The sequence below is a fragment of the Argiope bruennichi genome, chromosome 8, assembly GCF_947563725.1.
Source record: "Argiope bruennichi chromosome 8, qqArgBrue1.1, whole genome shotgun sequence".
Taxonomy (NCBI): Eukaryota; Metazoa; Arthropoda; class Arachnida; order Araneae; family Araneidae; genus Argiope; species Argiope bruennichi.
In genome coordinates, this window is record NC_079158.1 from 132,578,863 (window position 1) to 132,603,558 (window position 24,696).

The window sequence follows — 24,696 nt, forward strand, 5'->3', positions numbered from 1 at the left end:
ACGTATTTAATTAACGTGACTCGTTTTAACCGGATTAAGAATCTTTATTACTAAAATCAGCGCCGTCGAGCAAGCGATTGGAGATACCATGGATGAGATCTGCATGGTCGGGTCGAGATTCCAATCTACTTAACCGTAACCGTTACACCTTGAAGGATAAAGTGGCACGTTCCTTTAATTGTCTCTCTCCATCCTGTTTTGTCGAATATGCAGATGCGTTCCCACAGAGCAGCCCAACTCCTTAATATTCCGTTCGCACATGATTTGTGTGAACGAACCGTGCCTCGGAGCCTGAGTTCAAAAAACCACGCGGAATCTCGCTTTTTGACGGGAAAACGACTCGCTGCCGCAGCTCGCTCGAAAGCAGGGGGGCTAAGAAATAGATACTTTCAAAATATTTGTGTCACATTCTTGCCACGAACATCGTCAGGGAGGATTTGAAACGCAAACGGGAACATATTTGTTCAGTTGCGAAAATAATTTTGAATAGGAATTGAATTTCTAAGAATATAAGGATTTAGAGTTATGAAAAACTTTCACCTTACAACTTTCTAGTAAGCATTTTGTGCTTCCTGGTGTAGGGAAAACTTTGTGTATTTTTTCTTTTATATGATAGGAACAAAAATTTAGTCTATATTTATAATTTTGGAGATAGGACTACTTATCAATCACATTTATAGAGCTTTTTCAATTAATTCACAGACAAACTGGGATAAATCCAAAAATGTTTCTTGACACGCTGAGAAGTCTAAAACAGAAAAATCGACATTATCTTTTAATCAGGTTTCTTTACAATTAACAATACTAAACCTTCGTATAAGAGAAAGTCTTTTTAAAAAAGCAATAACTTGCGTACCTCAGTTATACACTCTCTGCTAAAACAAAGCACAAAACACTTGCCTATCCGAACTGAACCAAAGTAGAGATCATTTTAGCAGAAGAGGTGCAATCGGCCGACCTTGCTTGAAGGCAACCAGTTTTTTCTGAAAATATGTTCTATACAAAAGAGGAGGGGGGAGTTAATTCTAGCGACATAAAATTTAAAAATCAAAACCTTAATACCTTCAGAAAATTTTAAATGATCGCTAATAGATATTTAATAGATATTAATTAATTTTCATCCAATCACTTATCTCTTTTCCTAATTAATTGCCTCTCTTTGTTAAAGAATGTTTAGTACCTTTGCGCCATTTTGAAAGACTTTTCTTCCATAATACTTCTCATGTTTTTAAGTTCAGTTAAACTAAAAACTGAGTGTTTTGTTGCTTCTCATTTGGAGTGTCTCATAGGAATGTTTTTTATTAATTCGAAATTTTTCTTTTTAAAAAATCAGTCATTTCCAAAACACCAGATTTGATTCCTTTTCTTTCCACGCAAAGTATTTGTAAAATTCAACTCTTTACAAAAATATGATATATGTATGAATTTTCCACAGTTTTTACATCGTCGTCCGCATACAAGAACAGCCCTCATCACATTTGTTTTCCATCACAGGGAATATGCCGTCCATCGAATGCTTTAATTTATTAGGTAAGGAAAGCAGTTAGAAGGTGAGATAATTTTTCAATTGACCTTTCGGATCACGTTACTGATCGTTTGCTTTGTCCTTGGGCTTTTGCACCTTCTGACAGAGAGGCTCCTCAAAGCAAGATAAACATGCTGTGAATTTCTAATAGCATCCAAAAATTGCAACATAAACAAACCCACTCATTCCTATTTGCTACTCATTCTTGAAACTAGGTGGTAATAATGGGAGTGTATTTTTCCCCCATTGGTTACTTCACATCAGCAGGTGTTTGATTGGAAATATGAGGGAAAGGTTGGGAAGACAGTCTCGCAGTTAATAGAAAACGTTTTGAAGATCTGCCCACAGCTAAAGTGACAAGTGTTTTTACCCGCGGGCACATCAATCTTCTGACAATCGCACCTGTGTTTTGCAGAACAATGAAATCCTTTCCCTCTACGACTTCTAATTAAGCTGCTTTTGTATTATTATTTTTCGAAGAATTGGTTAGTAAAGAAAAGTTGGGTATGGTAAAAAGATTTAATTATGCAATACATTACACAATGCATTGTTGTTGTTGCGTTTCGTTAAGCTCGCGAGTATATCATTATGATTCACATACAATGCATTATTTTTTCTTTCTATTGCAAGGTGAAAAGAGTTGATGCTAACAGAACAGAATAAAATTAAAAGAGGAGATTCTGTTACATTGAAGTAATCTGACTATTAGAAATCTTTTTTTTCTTGATAATACGAATAAAAAAATAGAAATATTGATAGAAAATTTCAATAAAATAAGGCACTGAAAATTATGGAGATACGATATTTAATTGAAATAGCCAAATTAAAGAGTTGACAAATGTTCAAGTTGCTGACACAACTCTGCATGTAAAACTATGATTTCGAGGTGTGTGTACATTTTATAAAGATTTAGTCAACCATGAGAACACAGTGAACCTCTTAGCCATCAACATGCTTGCTTCTGAAACTTTCAAGTTAAAATTAAACCATTCGCAGGCACAATGATTGCGTATAAAAGTTGCACATAATCTGCAACATCTCAAGTATTCTACGGATTCATAATTAAGTCAGCAACAATACATTCCTGAAAAGACAGGTATCATCCAATTAGATAACAGAGGAATCAAAACAATCAAATGGGTTATATAATTATCGAAGAAGGACTGCAATCAATTTTAGCAACACAGAACACTTTGAAGATGCTTACGTCTGTCACCTTTAGGCAATGCAAAAGGGTAGAACTGAAATATGTACATAGTGTATGTACAGAAAAAAAAAACATTTTGAGCTGTAATATACTCATGTGTGCGTGTGTTCTTGTGGTCTTTTAATGATCAATAATTTCAATGCTCTTAATGTCACACGCATCCTAATAACCCCATTGCTGGAAATTTTTTTTAAAAACAATACTATAGAGTTTAGAATACCTTAAAGAAAAGGCATTAAACTAAATCTATGACATTTGCCGAATTTATTTTTTATTTTATATTCAAATTCATTTTTAAAAGCTTTATTTCGACTGGAATGTTTAATGGCTGCAAAGATGCTATTTTATAACTGAAGCTTCTGTGAAAAAAAAAAAAAAATGAGGACTTGTGTTTCTCGAAGCAATATAATATCTTAATCCTTTTAAAACTCTTTATTATTATTAATTTGTTACTTCAATTAAATATTTATTTCATAAAGGTAGCGCTATCCAGTAATCAGTCTGAGAAATATTAATTTTTATATTCCATAATATGTATAATAATGAACTATGAAATATATTGACTAAACCGGAAATCTGAAAAGGATGAGATGCTGGCAGAACTGTTCCGAGTCAATTGAAATTCCAATTAAGTCTAGGAAGAATATTTGTTGTGAAATAAAGAATATTTTATATTTTTTTATGCTCTTTGCTTTCTGCAAGAGAAGTTTATTTTTTTTATTTATTTTTTTTAATGCTATATTTTTCTGCAGTACATGTTTTTCAACTTTGTTTTAACCAACAGATTTTCATATAAGAATTTTTTCTTTTTTAATGCATTGATAAAAACTTTTTTACAAGATAATTTTTATATTTATTATTTGCTAGCCGCCTTTGGCGACCAGCCGGTTCGCCAAACTTAATGCTTCGTCAAAATTTTAATAATTAAATATTTTATGTAATTTCTACTTTAATAGCTTCTTCATCAAAATATTTTAAAACTTCAAATTTTGATAGCCTTATAATTCACTCATAATATTATAAAGACCTTCACGTATCTCTCTAATTTTCTGTTAGATCCAGTGAAATTTATGCTTTAAATTAAAGTGGAAAATATTAATCTGCAATTAATATAATAATACTTTTTACTGAAACAAAGAATTTTTTTATAATATGATTACTGAAAGCAGATTCACTGAGCGTTTAAACTTTATAGGCACTGAAGAATATATATCTTAATTTATGTAATATCTCAAGAATTTGTCAACAAAATTTTCTCAGATTCATCATGAGCAGATCGATTAATGAACAATGTTTAATTTTAAATGCATCAAACACTAAGAAAATAAACAGAATCGTTTAAAATAGTCGGTCGAAAACAGGTTAAAAAAAAACTACTTAAAAAACGATATACTTAAAACTATAAGCATATACAAAAAATATATAACTAACATAAATACATTTTAATTACAAAAGCATACAACGAACTTAAAAATAATTTAAATCCAATCCGCATCTGTTGATAATAATTGTCAACACAATGCGGAATTCAGAACACAATGCGCATGCGTGAATTTTCAATGCCAATTACGTAACGCAAAAGGTGATTTTTTTCTACGCCAGTTGGGGTAACGCTATGCGGATTAGAAATTTTTAATTTCCTTTATTCTGTTTTATTTTAATTCAAAAGTACTTCAGAATGAATCTGAAAGATCGATTAATTAGCAATATTTAATTTTAAATGCATCCAACATTAAGAAAATAAACAGAATCGTTTGAAATAATCGGCCGAAAAATGTTAACCCTAGCCTCATTATTGGGAATAGGGACTGAAAGCCTTACTCATTTTACGGTGGGGAAAATGAAAAGAATTTTTGGCGGGAAAGTTAGTTTTTAATTAATAATTAAAATTCTAATTAAAAATTCAAAAAAAGGGATTCCAGGTGCATATTCCCGACCTCCAAGGTATACATGTACCAAATTTGGTAGCTGTAGGTCAAACGGTCTGGCCTGTAGAGCTCCAACACACACACACACACACACACACATTGAGCTTTATATAAGTATAGATAGATTAGCTTCTTTTGACTGCTAATTGTTCTCCACTATATAAATAGCTTTAATTTAGTAATATCACCAACATTTTTGAGCTACATCTTAACCTTTCCTCTAAAAGTACTATTTAATTTATATTAGGGCATTGGCACATTCTGATTGGTTTGTATAATGGCAAATAAAATTGGCGCAATCAGACCAATTATTGAAGCTGGAAACTGTGTCAAGGCCTTATTTGGTAATGTTTCAATTGAAGGTGAAAGGCAGGCGTCCATTTAGAGGTTATGAGCTCCTATATGGAGAAAAAAATTGGCGACATTGGGAAAACGGCTCGGTTGTTCTGTCATTTCCCCATAGAGAAAAATTTCTCTTGAAAAGGCAAGGGAAATGTTGGACCATTGATGGCATACCTAGAGATCATGAACTGTAGTATGGGATAAAAATTGTCACTGTTAGACCAGTGGTTGCGGCTGAAAAATTGCTTCTTCTATTTTTAAAAAAATATTTTATGAATAATAGTACTTGTTGCATATCCTAGCAATGAAGAGAGCATTCGAATCATCTAGAATTAACTTACGATGAAAGTTATCGATTACTCATCGTAATAAATAGCAATTCAAAGAAAAAGTATTTTTAATATTATCCTTGCACTTCTTTCATGGAAATGAGTTTTGGATAAATTTTGTTCAAATAAAGATTTGTATGAAGTTCAAGTGGGATAATTATTTACTGAAGCTGCGATTTGTATTTACTAAACCGACAGTTCTTAAAAAGTGTTGCACAATTCATAGTTTTAGCATTTAGTTCTAGATATTCTTTTTTAACTGTTAACCAACAGACTTGGACAACTTTCACTTTTCACATGAATTTGGGGAAACGAAATTTTATGGAATTATTATTATTATTACTTAAATTTTACTTCTTCGTGCTTTGTGTTTTCCGCCATTATCAACATTGCTTTCACGTTCTCCTCACAGATTTGCTGTATATCACTGATAAGAAACTTCTGCAATATAATGAAGTTAGTAATGCAAAGAAGGAAGTGGTATCACGTTTTTTTTTTTTTTTTTTTTTTTTTTGTCAGTGAATTATGTAAAAAAAGGATGCATCGGATAGAATGCATAAAAGAGTTTAAAAAAGTATTGCAGATTTGCCTTCTTTAATATTTGTTAGCATTGGAATATTGTAAATTCATATTCAACGAAATATGTGTTGCACATTAAATCTGGGGCATCTTTTTTTTTTCAATTTACTTCACAAACTCCCTCCCGACCGACCCCCCTCCCCCACGTTCTATTATAAAAGTAACGCATTTCTTCATGCTATACCTAACTTTAAAGTTTCCGGATACTTTGTATATATTGTTCCAAAAAATTTTATCGGAATATTATTTGTTTCGTTAAAAAATATGATAAAAACTGAGTGTGCCTCTGTCTTAATATTGCATATTCCGAGTTAAGGATATCTCGATTTTCATATTTTAATACTATTTTAATGCCAGTCTTGGCATAAAAGAAACTGATGAATTGAATTTATCCAAAAAAATTACCCTAACCATAGTATGTAGTAATTTGTTCAACAAAATGAATATTAAATATTTTCCATTAAAGTGAATCAATTTAATCATTTATAGCATTAAAAAAATAAAGTATTTATTTTATATTTACAGCATAGAATGACTTTTATTTCTATGGCGACAAGTTGATTCGATGGATTAGTAGTGGTTAAAACTTTTAGTTAAATATTTTATGCAACTTGCCCTTAATGGTTTCCTCAGCAAAAATAAGTTTAAATTTCAAACTTTGAAAGTCATCTAATCCATACTGTTAAAAAAGCCTTACGTCGTTCCGTTCATTCTATTCTCTCTCTAATTTTCTGCCAACTGATGTAAAACTTTAATGAAGAGAAGTGATTAAACTTCAACTAATATAAAATCTTTTTTTCTAAAACCAAACCATATATATGTTTTTAAAAATATGGATATAAAAAATAGAATCGTTCGGCATTGTGTAGCACAGAAACTTTTTTATAAATGATACATTTCTCGAAAGATTATTCGATAAAATTTTAACTGGAATATCATAAAATTATTTTTTTTTATTTTATTTCTAAAGAATTTAAATGATTTAAATAATAATATTTTATTTTGTTTCAGTTAGTAAATGTCTTTTTCAAAAAAATTATGAAGTCTAAATTTTCTATAGTTGCTCGGCCATATGAAATATTCAGTAAAATATTCTTGACACTAACTTTTATATAAAAAAGGATTAAAATGCTCCAATCTTCTGACCGAGTTATGAAAAATATCGTTATTTTAAGCCAATCACCCAAGGGAAATTCCAAACGTTAACTGATGCATTTTCTTCCAGATGGTTGAAGGAGAGATTTAAAAACTTGCGTTTTTATAGAATAGAGATGCTTAAATTTTCATAATTCAATCAGTTTTAGTCTCAAAAGCATGGAAGTTTAAAAAGAAAATAGTAATGTCGCAAGAAAATTTAATAAATATATTTTACAAGACATAAGGATCATACGATAAAAGACATTAGATAAGAATCTGCATAAAGAAATAAAATTTTTGATGCATCAACATGAATATTGTCTAAAATATATTCCTTTACTTCATTTATACGGGTTTTTCTTATTAGATGTATCTGTCTATTACTAAAAGTTTGCAGTAAATAATAAAGAATTATTGAATTAATAATATAGATATTTTAAAAGATGACGGGAAACTTTTTCTTGCAATTATTACTCCAGAAAATATTTTTCATATTTCATTTTTACAAAAATTTACTGAAAATTACAGTTTTCTATGTTTATGTTATACACAGAGATAGCTCAATCTTTTCATTTGAGCTTTTGCCAATGTGATGGTAATTAGATCATTTTCCTTCAGCAAGTTAAATATTATTTTCTTTTTAAATGAAATATATAGATGAAAGTATGCTTAAAATATTCTTTGAAAATTATTTAGAAGTATAAAAAAATTAGAACGACAAAAAAACTGGCATTATTGAAAAGAAATTTCTTAAATTTTAAATTATAGAAATAATTTTTATTTTATAATACTTTTGGACGGTTGAGAAACAAAGTTAGGTTTACCTTTTAACTAATTAAAATTTTTGAAAGGCGCATTCGTGAAATGCGCCTTTTCGCATTGCAAAGTACAGATGGACTAAATCTGGCAGCTCCGGGTCTAACGGTTCGGTTTTAGATCGCCAATATTCACCCTCTCTATGGGCAGAAATTATTTCTTTGATTCGGCGTGCGACTTGTGACTGAAGTTTCTATTGCGAGAAAGGACCTCACTGGCGAAAACAGAAGACACTCCCACAGACTTTTCTGCCTTATGGAATGATAAACACTTGTCGGTGCCCTCATGGGGAATACTTCCAATTGTTTCAATTGCACACTAAGTGATGCAAATTAGGATTCCACCCAACTATTTGTATACGCACAATTCGTTTGTCCCTCAGAGCCTGATTGAAGGCAGGGGTATAAGAAGCAGTAGCCCCGGGCCCCCATATCAGAGGGGCCTCCAAATCGAATAGAAAGTTTATTTTAGTTTCCTTCTTTAATGAACTTTTTTTAAACAAAATATTTTGTAAGATTGCATTTTAAATTCGGTGATTAAATGCGGCACTTCGAGTTAAGACTAAAAGTGGTTTTAGTTTTAACTTTAAATAGCATTTTGAATTCATTAACGAAAAATACCATAGACAAATTCTATGCATGGTTTTCATTACTAAAGTAGTGAAGCAGAGAGGGGCCCCAAAGAAGTTTTTCCCCGGGTCCCAATTAGGCTAAGTCGGGCCCTGTTGTCCCTTACTAATTTCTGCATTGTAACTGGTAGCTGCTCAGGGCCTTTCAGTTTTACTATAAATGGGCATTCCAAATCAGGTCGACTTAAAATAAAGAAGAGAATTAAAAACAGTTTATTATTTAATGATATTCTACAATTAATAAGTTATATTCACGCTTTGAAAAGAGAAAGAAAAATTTCTGCAGTACGTCCAGCAGCATTTTATGGATGTCGCATGCAGTTCATAAACGAATTCTCTAGTTTTTTTTTTTTTTTTTTTTTTATCATCTACGCCCTGGTGCACGTAATTTCTTATGCAAAAATGAATAAATTTTCATTTGTAGATTTATAGATTGCATAGATACGATAATCAAATCCCAAAAGAGTTTCAATTTCTATGATTTGCGAAAAAGCCAAAAGACCAAAATGAATATTTTGAATGTGGTTCGAGATTAAATAGCTGCATTTGTATATATAATAATTCATAAGAAATACTACATAAATTTCTTAAATATGTAATTCTGTAATTAGGAGAATTTAAAAGAGCACCACCAAGTAAATTATACTTTAGTTCGTTAATTATATATATACACAAAAGTATTAAAATCAAGTTAATAGGAAAAATCAAAAAAAAAAAAAAAACAAACAAATAAAAATTAAACCAAAAAAATATATAAAAAAGAATTCGGCCTGAAGATTTTTTCAAGGGTCACCCTCAGGCAGGGATTTCAAAGAAAAGGATTTTTTCTGTGAAGGAAATGCAGACATTAGTCTAATAATGATTTAATACTTTTGTATCAATTCATCTGTGCTTTAGAAGTAGCTGCAGTTGCGCTCTCTAAATACTATGAAGTTTTTTTCATTTTCCTTTTTTTGGTTTTAGTTTGAATAGGTAATAATTTTTAGTTGCGATTCCGAAACTGTTTTGTTTCGTTTTCATTTTAGTTTCGCTTTCAAACTATTTCTTACTTTAGATTGGTTATATATATATATATATATATATATATATATATATATATGTAGGGCTGAAGTATTCTTGTTATAAGATTTTTTTTCTCAACTATATTTTATGTAATAAAACACCCCGAAGATTTGCTAAAATTTACCGCTAAACCTACCGGCATTTCACCGATACATTGGAACTGCCATAGTAGTATTAAGGTAGATTTAGTATTAAAAAAGACTTTATTTCATAAAAGTATTAATAGTTTTATATTAAGATAGTGAATATATTAAAAAGTCTTTTTGCGAAAATATGAAATATTTTTTATTTAATATTTTTAATGTTTGAACAAGGTTTCTTTACAAACTGTTAGAGTTTTGTTTCTATTTTTCTTTTTTTTGGGGGGGATAATACCTTAATTTTTATGTTTGCATTTATATGCGGCTTAATGCGATTTTACATATTTAGATGCTGTTTCCTCAGAAACCTCATAAACTAAAATCTAATCATATTTTTTTCAAATTTGGTGTAATAATTTGTCAATATATTCTACGATTCCTGGACTAGAGAATAAGTAATCTATTCATTTAGAAATATTTTATAGTTTTAAATATGAAGAAAAATTTCACATTATCTATCATTTGAACTACAGCATTTAAAGAATGGATAAAAATACTGCTTATTTTTCTGTTCGGTAATATATATCTTAAACTATCTGCAAAACTTTCATGAACCTCTCATTTGGAAGATGTTTTTTGTGTACCTCTTTTTAATCAAACAAAAAAAGCTCTTTTTTCCCAGCTTTTAAAAACTTTCCTCAGCTGGTATAATTTGGTTTCGTTGATATTTTTTCAATCTTTTTTAATGCAGAGATTCAAAAATATAGCTATTTTAAAGCGTTCCCAAATCATCCCAAACATAGTCACATACTTAAATAAAAGTATTCTTTATCTAGATTGGTTCGATATTCGCTACACAAACATAAACTATTTGGAAAAAAGCGAAGTCAAATTTTAAAATACTGTTCAATTTTAAAAAAAGCACTTCTGTTTCAAGAGTTTACAATTTGCATGAAGAGTATTGGAAGTATTCTTAAATCGCCAAATGACAGGGCTTGAATTCAGGCTGTTCCACTCTGTTGAATTTACTTTAACTTGAACATCGAATATGCCCTCCCGCCATAGGTATCTTTAAGGAACAGAACGAGAAAATTAAAAAAAAAATACAAAATGGAATGATAACTGATATCATCTGCAATTCACCAACTTCCCTTCTTGAAATAACATGTCTTTCTAAAGCCATTACTTAATAAACGAGATCTGCCATTTGATCAACTACCCGAATGTTGGTTAATTGATGTAAGGTAAATTTCATTTTTATAATTCCTTTCCTGTTTTATTCAATGTGAAAATCTTGATTAATATAAAGATTCCAGTTTAAAAAAAATATGTAGAATTTGTGTATAAAATTCTATAGTCTCTCAAATTCTTTCCATGTGCTGTTTTGATTGCTTTTATGTGTTGTTACTTCTGAATTCCCGATCCGTCCAAAAAACACGCCAGGTAGTATAAAGAGTTTCAAAATAATGACACAACTTTTCTTAAATAATAAAATTTTAGGATCACAATGAAAATGACGCTGTTCAGCCGTAAGCAAAGCCATGCTAGTATGCATAGTTAGTGAATGTTTTCAAGCGTAAAACATTCTGTGCTGTTAACTCTTCATTTTAAAAATTGATCTATGTAATGTTTTGTAACATTTCTCATGATAAAAAAAATTGATCGTATGTAACAATTCAATGAATGTATAAAATGTGAAAGTCTAAGAATCTGACCACATTAAAATTGCCAACTAAATGTCAAACAAGAGGATCAAAAATGATCCATGGAAAAGCATGCAAGTTTTTCGTATTAGATTTGTCATATATATTAAAAATGAACGCCTTTCTGTTGTCATGCTTTAAAAGCCCACTGTTTTTGTAAACCTTAAAATGTCGAGTCATTTGCAAATATCTTTGTAAGAGGCGCATCGCTTCATTTAAAGCGTTATTTATGAATTGAGCATTTAAAATTTAGCAAAAGAAACGGTAAAAATCCATTGCCAATTCTTTTTAGAGATGTCTTTTTTATGCTGACTGCACAGTCCTGATGTTCCCATGTGTCGAAAAACCTGAGAAACTAACTATAAATAGTCGCATTCTTTCCCGAATGTGACTCTCTTAAATCTAATCGCGAACATATGGAAACTTTTTTCCTCACATCTACAATATTCACTATTTTTGGATGCAGCTCTCGTTCTGCCCCCTAAACTCAATTAGGCGCAGGAAGCTGCCTTCAAACCTTTTCCACCTACGACCCTCTTTCGATTTCCCCCCCCCCCCCGCGCCCTTTCTAAATCTTCTCCCGTTGACATTTCTTTCTTCCGAGGTGCCTTACTGGAAAAGGAGGAGGGGAGGGGAGGTAGTAGGCCGTTGTAATGCTTTAAGAAAGAGAGAAGGAAAAAAAAAATCCATTCCTTCATCTTTTGGATGTCGGAAAGTCGAGGTTTGTCAGGCTGGCGCCTTCGACGAGCGGTCGAAGAGTGATTCACTCAATAATAGGATCCGTATTTCAAGCCTAGTAAGCTGGAGAATTCTGGCTGTCCATCTTTTTACGTCATTACTTACTATCACACTTCATCATCTTTTTAATTTTTTTTTTCCATCATGTGATACCTTGCTAACGAAAAAGGTTATAAACAAGTTAATATGCACAGTTAATTGCTCTTCAGTTCCAAAACAAACTATTTTGTCTCGGAGATACTATCAGCAAATGTTATATTTAATAATTAAGGCGAATTTTATATAAATAATATAAATGGAGATACTCAAGAAAAAAGGAAAGAAACTGTTAAAATGAAGCAATTTCAGAGCACTAAAAATATTTGTTAGAATATCATTGTAATATAATTATGACTACAATAAGATTTCCATGAACTGCCATGGATATAGGTTGATATTAACAGATAAAGAGTGTTCTAGTGTTATTCTTAGTCAGGAATTATTTTAAAACTTGTTTCAAAGTTTCATCAAGGGACAGTTAAAGAAGAGTTTTGAGCCTAAAATAAAACTAGAAAAGCTTGCTCATTACTTTTCGTTAGAGTAAAAGTTTGCATTGGTGCACTGGTGTTTTATATTAAATAGGAAATTTTCTAAAGATTTTGAATTTTATCAATGAATTTTATTGTTACATTTGCGAATCACAATCGGATGATCTTTTAAAACTATAAAAAAGAATGAAAATTTAACACAAGATCGAATTAAGAATCTTTTGCAAAGGTTTTTTAAAAAAAATCCGCAAATAAGACCAACTACGATTAAGCGCACGTAATGATTGTTTCACACGCGCATTTTCTCGACTTCAATGAAATAAATATACTACGAAACCTGTTCAATGCATCATTATGCTTTTTCTAATTTTGATAAGTTTCTAAAAATTTATTTAGTACACTTATAATACTTTTCAATCTTTTATAAACTACATTTATACACACATGCACAGCGGCACTATTAAAAATGCCTCTTGATGCTCGTTATTTTTTCTATAAATAAAAGTAAATTTAAAGAAAAAAAAGAATCTAAAGACAAACGATTCAAGCCTCAGACATTATCATTCTACGGTGTTTAAGGTTAAAGGTTCGGATACTTTTCAAATTTTCTTAACCTTCGAAGCAGGAATGAAAACTCATTTTCGAATTCTCGAAAGGAATTCTCAGGAAAGAAAGACTCTGCGGGCACCCGCTTCAAGAATTCTCCAGCCTTCGCTATGAAGATAAATAAAACAGCGCTTGCCTTACCTGAAGGTACCCGCCTCCGTGAATTGTATGAGCTTCTGCCACACTCCAGTGACTCTTCGTTGCTTGAATAATTCTTAAAAAGAGAGCATCAGATTTATAATCCTGTCATAAAATAAAACTATTTCTCCATAAACTTGGTGCAAATCATCTTCAAGTGGGTGTCACTCACGACCGGAGCTCCTCGGTAGGTGTAGTTCAATTGGTTGCATTTTTCAAAAAGGCGCCAATCAGGATTGAAATCTGAGGATACGATATTTTTTGCCAGGCAAACAATTTATTTAGTTTATTTTTCAGAATAATTCGATAAACAAGTTAAAACATATTTTTTTATTGAAATTCTTTTCTTGGCATTATTATTGTTTCTGTCTGATTTAAGCTAAACACAATATAAATCATGCATATTGATTCAGGCGATGTTGTTGTTGTTTTCTTTTTAGTTTCGATTTAAAGAAAGTTTTAATACTTATTATACTCTGCTTCCGTCGGAATCATTTAAATCATTGAATCAAAATTTATTTTTTTAAATATTTTTCTCTGGACTACAAATCTAGGGATAAAAACATATTCGAAGGTTAGATTCAATTTTGGTACTATCTTTTCATATAAATTGTAATGAGAAAAAAAAGAGATAAAATGAGATTTAAATTAAAAGTCAAACAATTGAATATCAGCCTAAATTCTTAATGTTAAATAAAAATTAGATACTAGTAAAAAATTTGTGTTTACTTTTTTCTGTTCTCTATGGACTCCACCGAAGCTACCATAGTTATGTTTTTCTTTTAAGTAACATCAAGTAACAGCGCTTTTGATTAAAGATTTTTTTTTTTTAATACCGTCTAGTTTTTGCTTAAATTTCGTTTTGCTATAAGCCTCTAAAGCTTCAGGCTAAAAAAGAAGTGTAAATATTTTATGATAAATTATACAGGATGACAAAAAAGTCGTGACAAAGAAAGTTGCAAAATTATGTAGGAAAAGTACAAAATACGAACAAAAGTGCAAAATTTCGTTAAAAAAAAACCATGAACAGTAACTTTTTTCCAATCCGTTGTAATACTAAATTGGCTCTTGATTTTTTTTTACAGCATTGTTTATTTTCAGAATTCACTAGAGAAGGCTAGATATGGTCTAATGCTAGGTTGTATAGTAAAATTTCAGTCAGAAGTCACGTTATCCAATTTCCAGGCATAATTCCTTTAAATATGTATCAGATGCTTTGTTTTGAATGCAGGATTTAAAGCAGCCTATCACAGCTGTTATTCTCAGATGTTGTAAAAGTGAATATTGCTTAAAGTTAGCTAATCAAAGAATTGGGATTTATTAACTTTAGTAGTTCTGTTGTAAATTACTAGTGATATTTCGTTTCTACACCTTCTACCTTCCCTGAACATCTAGTATTTTAAACAGAATACAAGAAATATCTAAAATGCCCGAAACATACGTAACTTAGTTTAAAAAAACAAAAAAACATTTGCTTTTTCCCTCAGTAAGTATTTTCTCTCCTCTGATATCATTTCCTTACTAATAATGCATTACTCAAACACATAAATTTAAAATGCAACGATGCTTTAAAAAAATACGAATTTCGCATATCATATTTTTTAAGGTCATTTGAAATTGAAAGTGAATTCCATTTCCATTCGCAAAAGATATATCCCTTTCAACTCAAGTCGATACTCCAAAGAAATGAATGAAACTTGGACAATTCCAATTATTTTCCTTGGATCTTAAATTTTATATCGACATAATATTGAAGAGTCTGTGGTGAATAGCATATAAGCCAGTTAACAGCTCTGCTACCCGAGCAATTGTTTTGGTATCATGGTTATGTTACTGGAGTGCAAACCACAAGGTCCCAGGTTCTATCCTTCAAGCATCAGAATCTCCCAAATTGGTGACCTCGGACAATGAACCTTCAACCTTTGCACAGCTGTTCTGGCGCCATCTACCCTCAACCAAAGTCGTCCGACTCGACGCTGCAACAACTCACCCACAAACACTCGCCACTCAACTGGGTACAGGCCCATTAGACAACAGTTAATAACTAAATACATCACCACTCAACAGCCATATCGTTCGACTCACTGGAGGGAGAGTCTGTGGTGAATAGCATATAAACCAGTTAACAACTACCCTGCACAGGCAATTGCTTTTACATAATGGTTTAGTTACTGGACTGCGAACCGCAAGGTCGCAGGTTCTATCCTCGCTCATCAGAACCCGTCACATCATCTTTAATTCAAAATCAAAAGTAAAGATAGTAAGTAAGTGCTTTTGTATCTATGACATGTTTAGTTAATAACATTCGCATCTTCAACGATTATGGGTAAATGAATTTTTAAGGGCCTTCATTCACTAAAGTAACTATAGAACATCACTTCATGATGTCTGTTTCTAAAACTAATCACTTATTAATTCGAATTTATTAAAATTTGTTTACTTCTGATTAATTAAGTATATTGCTTATTAATAAAAAAATCTTTAACGTTACTTTTTGCTTAAAAATTTTCATTTTTTTCTTGCATTCATTTTTAGAATTTTACTCGATAACCAGCAAATTTTTGAATAAATCGAATTTTTATTAAAATTCCATCATTGAAATTAGTTTAGGTCCACTGTATAACACAGCTTCGTCATGATCCTCCTGCGTTTAGATCCCGAATGACTGAACTCTAATCCTTGCGGATCAGCAACAAACAATTCCGCTTGGTCATCTTCTTCCATTATTGCACAATCGGCGTCACTTATCGCTTTTGTAAGGCTATTAATCGGCAGGCCAAAGGCCCAGGATTAAGGCGGATGGTTGATTCTCCGGCAGTGAAAACAATGAGCTGAAATACCGAGATGGGTGACACACGAGTTCGCGTGTTTGTCGACCGAGAAAGAGGATTAAAGAGGATTTTTTGCTCAATGGCACGTGACACTACGAGGCCACCCCTACAGCTCTGATTAGGAAGGATTAGAAAGGTCGTCTTTCATGTGATTTCGACACTCGGATTCCCTCACTTGGGGCGATTGATCAGTGAATGAGATCGAAGCAGCGGCAAAAGATCTGTCTTGAGTTCATCCACAGGCCGACGCGATCGCCATCCTTTGCAAATTAGAAAGCAAAAATCAGTTGAAAATCAATTTACAAAAATTTAAATAATTTGTAAGCATGTTTTTATTGATATTTTTTTTTATTTAAGTAGAAGTCTAAAAGATGCGGCGCTGTATAAATGCTCAAATGAGTGTGGCATTTTAATGTTTCAGCAAATATTTTTAGAATTTTCTTTCTTTTGACATTTTTTGCAGTTCAGTAAATGTGACTGACTCACGCTGTAGGAATTTTCAAAATTTTAAATTGAGTAATATTCTACATTTTAGAGTTATAATAAAGAATGCTTTATATGTTTTTTATTATTATTTCTACTTTTTAATCTTTAACATACCGGGTGTCCCATAAATTTGTAAATACTTTAAAAATTCATAAAAATTGAAGGAATGAGTATATTTTAATGCGGTTTGCGAAACTGTTATTCTCATGAAGGGGGATTTTTTTCATACAAAAAAAAAAAAAATTGTTCAAAAATTTGTCGATAGAGGGCGCGAAACACAACCAAAACATACAATTCTACGGGAAAAATACTTTTATTTGCATGCAAGCAATCGTGCGTACACACATGCGTATCACACCAGTACTACAGTACTTGTTCTATGTGTCCGCCATCACCATAAATAACAGTTTGGAAGCAAGAGACAACACTGGTAACTGCATCATACAGCATATCCGGATGGATGCATGAGATTTCGTGGCGAAGGGCTTCCTTTAGCTGCACTAACGAAGTTGACCTATGGCGGTACACCCGAGACTTAAGGTAACTCCATAGCCAAAAATCAATGGGTGTTAAATCTGGTGAGCGTGGGGGGCATTCATGTGTAAAGTGACGGCTGATTATCCGTTCTTCTGTAAAAGTTGTTCTCAAAAATGCCTTCACTTCGGTGTCGATGTGAGGTGGTGTCCCGTCTTGCATGAATGTCACTGTGTCAAGGACATCGTGTTCCAATAAAGACGGTATCACTTACTTCTGTAACATTTCCAAGTAACTTGTTCCATTAACTGAACATGTCTTCCATCCTGCTTTTTTACAGGGCTTTTCAAAGAAAAAAGGGCCTACAATAATGGATGCAGTGAAACCACACCAAACAGTAACCCGTGGTGAATGCAGGGGCTTCTCAGTGTAAGCATGTGGATTCTCATGTGCCCATATTCTACAGTTATGGGTATTAACTGCTCCATGCAAAGCAAAATGAGCATCATCTGTCCACAATATTTTCAGCAGCCATCGCGGATCATCTCAAATTTTCGCCAAAGCCCAATTTGAGAATTTCAGTCTCTTAGCTGTATCATTTGGTAAGAGCTGAGGTAGCGATTGCAATTTGTATGGGTACAATTGCAATACACCATGAAGGATACGGTACACCGAAGTCTTTGGTATACCAGTTATTCGTGCCATTTCTCGTGCGCTACTGACTGCACTTGTAGATTGTTCCCTTAGCGTGTCCATTTGCGAAGAGACATCGGGGGTACGAACTGTTGTTAAACGAGGTGCACCACTGCGTGGCCGATGACACAAACTTCCAGTTTCTTCGAAACGGCGTACTAGGGAAACAAGTCTAGCAGGAGTGATCGGACCTGAACCTTTCTTCAATCTTTTCTGGGTCCTAAACTTTCGTAAGGCTTCAGCCGCCGATTCGTTGCTGACATAAAACAACTTTACCAATAGTGCTTTATCCACCAGTGTCAACATCTTAATACAAACCTTATGCAAACCATTAGAAATGATGTGTCAATCGCTCACTCTGCCTATCATAAGACTTTAATCTGCATATTTCCACTGATTTGCTTGTGTGCAGCGCCCTCTATTGACAAATTTTTGAATTTTTTTTCCGTATCAAAAAAAAATTCCCCTTTATGAGAATAATAGTTTTGCAAACCGCATTTAAATATACCCAGTCCTTCAATTTTTATGAATTTTTAAAGTATTTACAAATTTATGGGACACCCGGTATTTCATAATTTATTACTATAATTGAGATAGAAAAGTTGTAATTAATTTACTTCAAATTCACTGTTAAATGGTTCATGTAGCACTGAACCAAAACTAGATAACGTTAAGCGATTGGTTGATAGTCAGCTTCTAAAAAAAAATTATGAATGCCTCCAGTAACATACAGCTACATAAATTTCAAAGCTGTAGCACATCAAGAAGAGAGGAAAAATCGATTACATAATTTCAACTTATTAAGCATTAAGCAAATTAAGTTTTAAAAAAGGCTTACAATGACAATAATATTTAGTGAACGTACTATAGAAACGACAATTTTAATATTGATTCTCATTTATGACGAGGGATATGATAAATCTAATTGCAGTGCAGAATGTCATGACATCTTCAAAGAAATTCCAGGATGCAAAATTACCTGACTAACGTGGTAGAAATAGTGATATTCTGCTTCTAGCTAAAACCAGCCTTCAGATTTGACTATTATTAAATTTTATGTTCAAATTGGTAAGATCTTTTCTGTAATATTTTTGTACCGAATACTACTTTCTGTAGTCTTAAATTTACTGCAATTTAAACAAGTAGTCATTGCGGCTGTTTCTTTTTAATTAAATAAAAATATTATTGAATTAATTTTTTTATATCTATTAGCATGCGAATAGCATGTACGGACATTTTAAAGGCGAACAGCAGCTAAGACTTTTGTTCGTTCATTGACTAACAAAAATGAACTGTGGAAAATGTTGAAATTCAGCATTAGATAATGTATCTTGTAGCTGAAATCGTGTTAGAAAAATTATATATATATATATATATACTACGACATTAGCTACTTTGTTTAATCTAGTTATAATGCCAGATTCAATTTATAGATGAAAAAATAAATGTTATGCTTGTCTAAAAATTTCACTCCCTTTTTTTATATATTCTTCTAAAGCCGAATTATCAACTTGGCGACAACAGCGAGGTAGGACGCATTACCAATTAGGGTTATCTATCATCTTTAATAGATAATATTTCATTTGAATGCTCTTCTCAAAATCGTTTACAACCATCGTCTCAGAAGTCGCTAAGAACTTCGCATCCAAATCGTACGTTAATCTGTTCATCTGTTCCACTAAAACAAATGCAGGTGTCTCCCTTTTGCCTTGACGAACACTCTTTGAAACGCAATAATAATAATAATAATAATAATATTAATAATAAAGAAAGAAAAAAATTATTTATCGACTTATCCCGGAGCAATGTCTGAACGCGCCGGACACGTTCCCGACGTCCGCCTGCACGGGTCATTACACGAAAGACAAGCACTCGGAATCTGTCGGGTCAAAGCAATCAGGTGGTTGCAAATTGCACCTCAAACAACGTATCAATAGCAGCGTCTATTATTATTATTACTATTTTACGGTTGGCAAAAACCGTTCTCAAACGACCTACAAAGAGTGCATAACTCGTTGGCTGATTGATTGTTTCCATGCATCATTTGAGACGGATTATGTTGGAGCTCAGGCAAAGATCAGAAAAAGGTCTATCGATATTCAGTGGATTGGAAAGATTTATGTTAACGTTTAAGCAATTGAAATATGTGTCTACTTTCCCTGATACAACATTATTCGTATCCAAAAGGGATTTTTTTTTAAATGCAATAACCAAAGATGTTTTTTTAGCATATCTACATCAGATATGTGACAATGTAGTCTATTTGTGCCTCCGTGTTTTGCAGAAGAGATGTCATGTCAAAGAACAGCGCGAAATAATGTCCGGATGAATGTCAAATAAATTTGTCATGGGAACTCACTGTGCAGATATTTTGAGAAAACAAGCCCCTAGTCTAACCAACGAGAGTGTTCTCTCCTCGATTTCTCACACACGCACACAATTAGAGCATGTAATCGAAGTGCGCTAAAAAAAGTATAGGCAATGGCAGGATGCAAATTATCTGGTTGGCCTGTGACAAACAATCGTATTCTGATACAAGTTAAAACGCGTTTAGTGCTTTCTAATTTTACTATAATTAACTTTTTATGTTTAAATTGGCTAAATTTTACATTAAATAATTTTGTGCTGAATTCAACCTTCTGTAGTCTTAAATTTAATGCAACTTAAACAAGTAGTCATTGCTACTGTTTCTTTTTGATTAATAAAAATATTACAGAATTAAAATTTTTATAACTATTAGATGACACGAATTTGCATGTACTAAAATTTTGAAGGCAATGAATGCAGTTAAAATGCATTTTTTAATTGATTGTAGAATATGTTGAAATTCTGTATTAGATAATAGAAACTTTAAGTTAAAATCGTATGAGAAATATTTGTTTACAAATATGTCTGTTAAGAAATGAGCTTGCTTTTTGCTTTAACCTAGCTATAAAGCCAGATTCGACTTTTATAAAAATGAATGCTAAGCATAAGAATTTCATCCCCCTTTTTCATATGTCTTCAGAGTTATCAGGCGCATTGGCGAGGCTGGACGCAAGACAAGAGTAATAGAAAACTATCCAAATCTCTTTAAACTGGCCGCTATTTTAATACCTTCCAAATCTCGTACCAAATTTCATTAATCTAACTTGTTAGTTTTCAGAGCTATTGCTTTATACCTTCGAATATATAAACTGACAGTCAATCCTTTAAAAGTTTAAGTTCAAACGTACTTTGCCCAAAACTTGGTCAAATAAATTGTTTTGGCGAAAATGGCAATTCTTCAACGCATCTATCGTTGCCGAGCTATCGCAAACAGAGATGGATGAACTTAATTCAAAAATGGTTTTAGTTGAGGATCACAACAAGGAGTTCAACAAAATATTACGTTTTTTTAAAATTTATTTATTTTACATTTTCACTTTCTATACATCATACGAAAAAAATTCGACTCCTGTTAAGTGTCATTATACATAGTCCTACTGATAATAAGCACAGCCTGTGTCACATTAAATTTATTATTTTAGTCTTATTAAAAGAAAAAAAATTCAGGCTTAAAATCTTTCAAAATGTCGAAAAGCGCAATGATTAAAAGTACTCAATAAGCATTTACATAGGATGTTATGTAAATCTTTGTTCAACATATTATCATCTGTTAATTGTCTGAATGCAACAAATTCTTTTCTTAGAATTTTTAAATCAATAAAAATAATAGACACATTGAACTGATACATTGACAGTTATTGAACTGATACAGTGACTCTATTATAATTTTTAACTCTATTGGGATAAAATATGTATAGGTGAATAAAACGTCACGCATGCGCATATAGAGGAAAGATGGCGGACTAAGTTGTATGGATTGAACACTTTGCATCAGATTGGTATGGCATTATCCGATCAGATTGAAAAGACTATTAAGCGAGTCCCAAAATTGTTATCAGTTTGTATCAGTTTTGTTTTTTTAAAATATTTTTAGCTAAAAAGATATTTATTATATTCATGTGCATATATAAAAATGTGCTTATAATAACTTTAATTATTTTTTATACAGTTCTATTTTTGCTACGACTGAGTTTTCAGGAATTTTTTGGTGAGTGTTACTGATGCTTCAGAAGCAGAATCTCGTCTTCACTACAGCAAGAGATTCTGGTATTTCAACGGCTTCCTGTGCCAGTAATTCGACCGCATAACGAAAAATACTGATTCCATTATTTTCGCAAATCTCAAAATTTCCAAAATATCGTCATCACTTTGCTAACGAAGTGACGTGTTTTGAACCTGTCAAAAAACTGCTTGATCAAGCCATTGTCTTTCTTTCGAAGTACTTTACCAACATTTAAATTTGTATATGCATGAAGCGCTAGATAAATCATGTCTTGTTACATTTTGTTTACTAAGTCTATAATACTTCCTAAAGCAGAATTTCTTTTTTTTTCCCACCATTGTTATTTTATGTTACAGAACATAAATGTTATTTTCTGAAACTATATTTGGGAGATATCCAAAATCACGATACAACTTCTCAGATGCTTTTGTTCCTTCCAAATGCTTAAAACAGCACTTTGAAATATGATTAGTCAGGAACTAGTTTAGCGATGCTTCGGGTAATATGAATAAGAATGTGTCTCAAAAAAATTAAAATCCTTTATTTAAGTTTCAATAAAATAAATTGGATGTTTTTGGGAGATGTGGATGCATCTTTTAGTGCACTGGTATCGCACCAGCAGGTATCAAAACCCGTCCATTAATTTCCATTTGTTTTCAGAATGGTGTACGAGCGTTTTTGCATTTTCATTTTTGACTTATTTCTTATATTTCATTCAAATATCAAGTATCTTTTACAATAATGAGGTGTGTGCGATATGTACACATCTAATTGTATTTTAAGCATAAGCAAAGAGAGCACAAAACTAGTTTATTGCAAAATTAATTTGCATAAAATTACTACGTAAAACAAGTTAACTACAATCGCAAATGCTTATATATATATATATACCCATAATTTTTGAAGCAGAATCGTGGCCGATGACAGAGAAGACACTTTGAATTTTTAATTTCGTATTATTTCTATACCGTAAGGCATGATTTATGTACAAGCATAAGCACATCACACAGAACAACACAAGAGAAATGAGAAAAAGCTAATGAAAAATTTTTTTCCCTATGAATAAATACTGTGAGATTTTGGTAGGAATTTCTTTACGCGTGTAGACCACAGACAAGGAAGTCATAGGAATCTTTTAGAAGAATTTGTTTAGGTCAGCAAATTTTTATGCCTTCACTCGGAGCGTAGGAACCACTGATGAAAGCATATTTACAGAGCTTTCTGTTGCATTAATTTAATAAAATAAAGTGGAATTGGATCAGGAAATAACAGAATATTTTAGAATGAAGTTAATATGTGCTGAATTAAGATAAAACTTTAGGAATAATTAGGATTAAATTAAATTTTAAAATATCGTTACATATATTACTGAATATCAGACAATTTTTCAAAATTTATATGTAATAGATTCTTTAGCCCTGTTTGTAAATTCGAAAAATCTCGAATATAATCAATTTCTGGAAAAATTGAGGTTGCATTACTTTATTTTAGATAAAACTTTTTGCATCATACTTTTTGAGATAGCAAGTACATTCTAAATTTTTTCTCTCCATCTTTACAGAAAATCCCTCTGTAATAACTACGGGACTTTCTCGGAGGGTCCAAACGTCGGTGATCGTGGCTTCCGGTGTAGCGATCGGGGTGCTGATAGCTGTTCTGGCGGCTGTATGCCTTGTCGGCACGAGGTGTAAACTGTGTAATAAAGTAAGTATATATCAATTATCTATTTCTGATTCAGAAAAGTTATCGAAATAGTTCAGATGTAATATAGCAGACCATTGATGCGGGTACAAAATGACGCGAATGTATCATTTGAATCCTTTTAAAAGGCAAAGAAACAGATATGCACTATCGGTCTTTGCTGTGCCGATTTATTTTTTATTTTTTTTAAAAGACTATAGGTCAGCTTCGCAGAATTAAATTGACACCTTAAGAATGCGAAAGAATGAAGGAGAACAAACTTAGATGTCCGTTTTAGAGAATTGCAAATGGGAACGCGATTCTTAAACAAGAAGAAATGCTTTTATCTATAAGAAACTCCACTCGGGTGTTGCAGCACTACTTAAATAACTGTTGAAAAAAAAAAAGGATTAAAATGTTGCATTCAGTGACTTACTCGTATGATTTTTGCACATTTTACAGATGAATACTGATTTTGAGAATATAATGTAACCCAATGTGTTGATGGAAATTCTATCAAAATGCGTAAAATATTTTATTTCCCTGTTCGAAACATACAGGAAATGATAAAAGCGGAGTTCAGATATAAATCTGCATTTCTGTTGCGATTGCATAACAATTTTCAAAGATAAAGAAAAATACAATTTGAATTCTGATATATTCAAATCTCAGTTTGTTTGAATACTTTTTTTTTGTCACCATCGGAGCAAAGAAATTTAACTTTCAGATCTCCACACTTTGATTAAATCGTGTACGGATGCATGCTAGCCCACTGTGAAACAGGGATTCACCAAAAGAAGGGACTAGATGAATGGCTTTTGCTGGATTTTGGATGAAATCCGACCACTTTCCTTTATATACTAGCGAATAATTAAAAAATAAATATTATAGATAGAAATTTTGTATGCAATTTTATCATAGAATAATCGATTGTTATTTAATTTTGAACCAAATTCTAAGAATAGAAAATAGGCAAATGAAATTTGGTGCCTGATTTTTATGAAAGAATTGACTAAATTAAAATTACTCCATTAAACTTTGAACCCATTCAATCAATTGAAAGTCCAAAATACATTCCAGATTTATTCGACGAACCT

The 24,696-nt window shown here is 31.9% G+C and overlaps 1 protein-coding gene across 1 annotated transcript in view; it reads left to right on the plus strand.

Annotated features, from left to right (window-relative positions):
* LOC129980879 (tumor necrosis factor receptor superfamily member 16-like) overlaps positions 1–24,696 on the plus strand; it is a 64,133-nt gene that overhangs the window by 24,987 nt on the left and 14,450 nt on the right. The window contains exon 3 of the mRNA XM_056091329.1: positions 23,481–23,623. Coding sequence (XP_055947304.1) covers positions 23,481–23,623 — 143 coding nt within the window. The remainder of the gene's footprint in view (positions 1–23,480; positions 23,624–24,696) is intronic.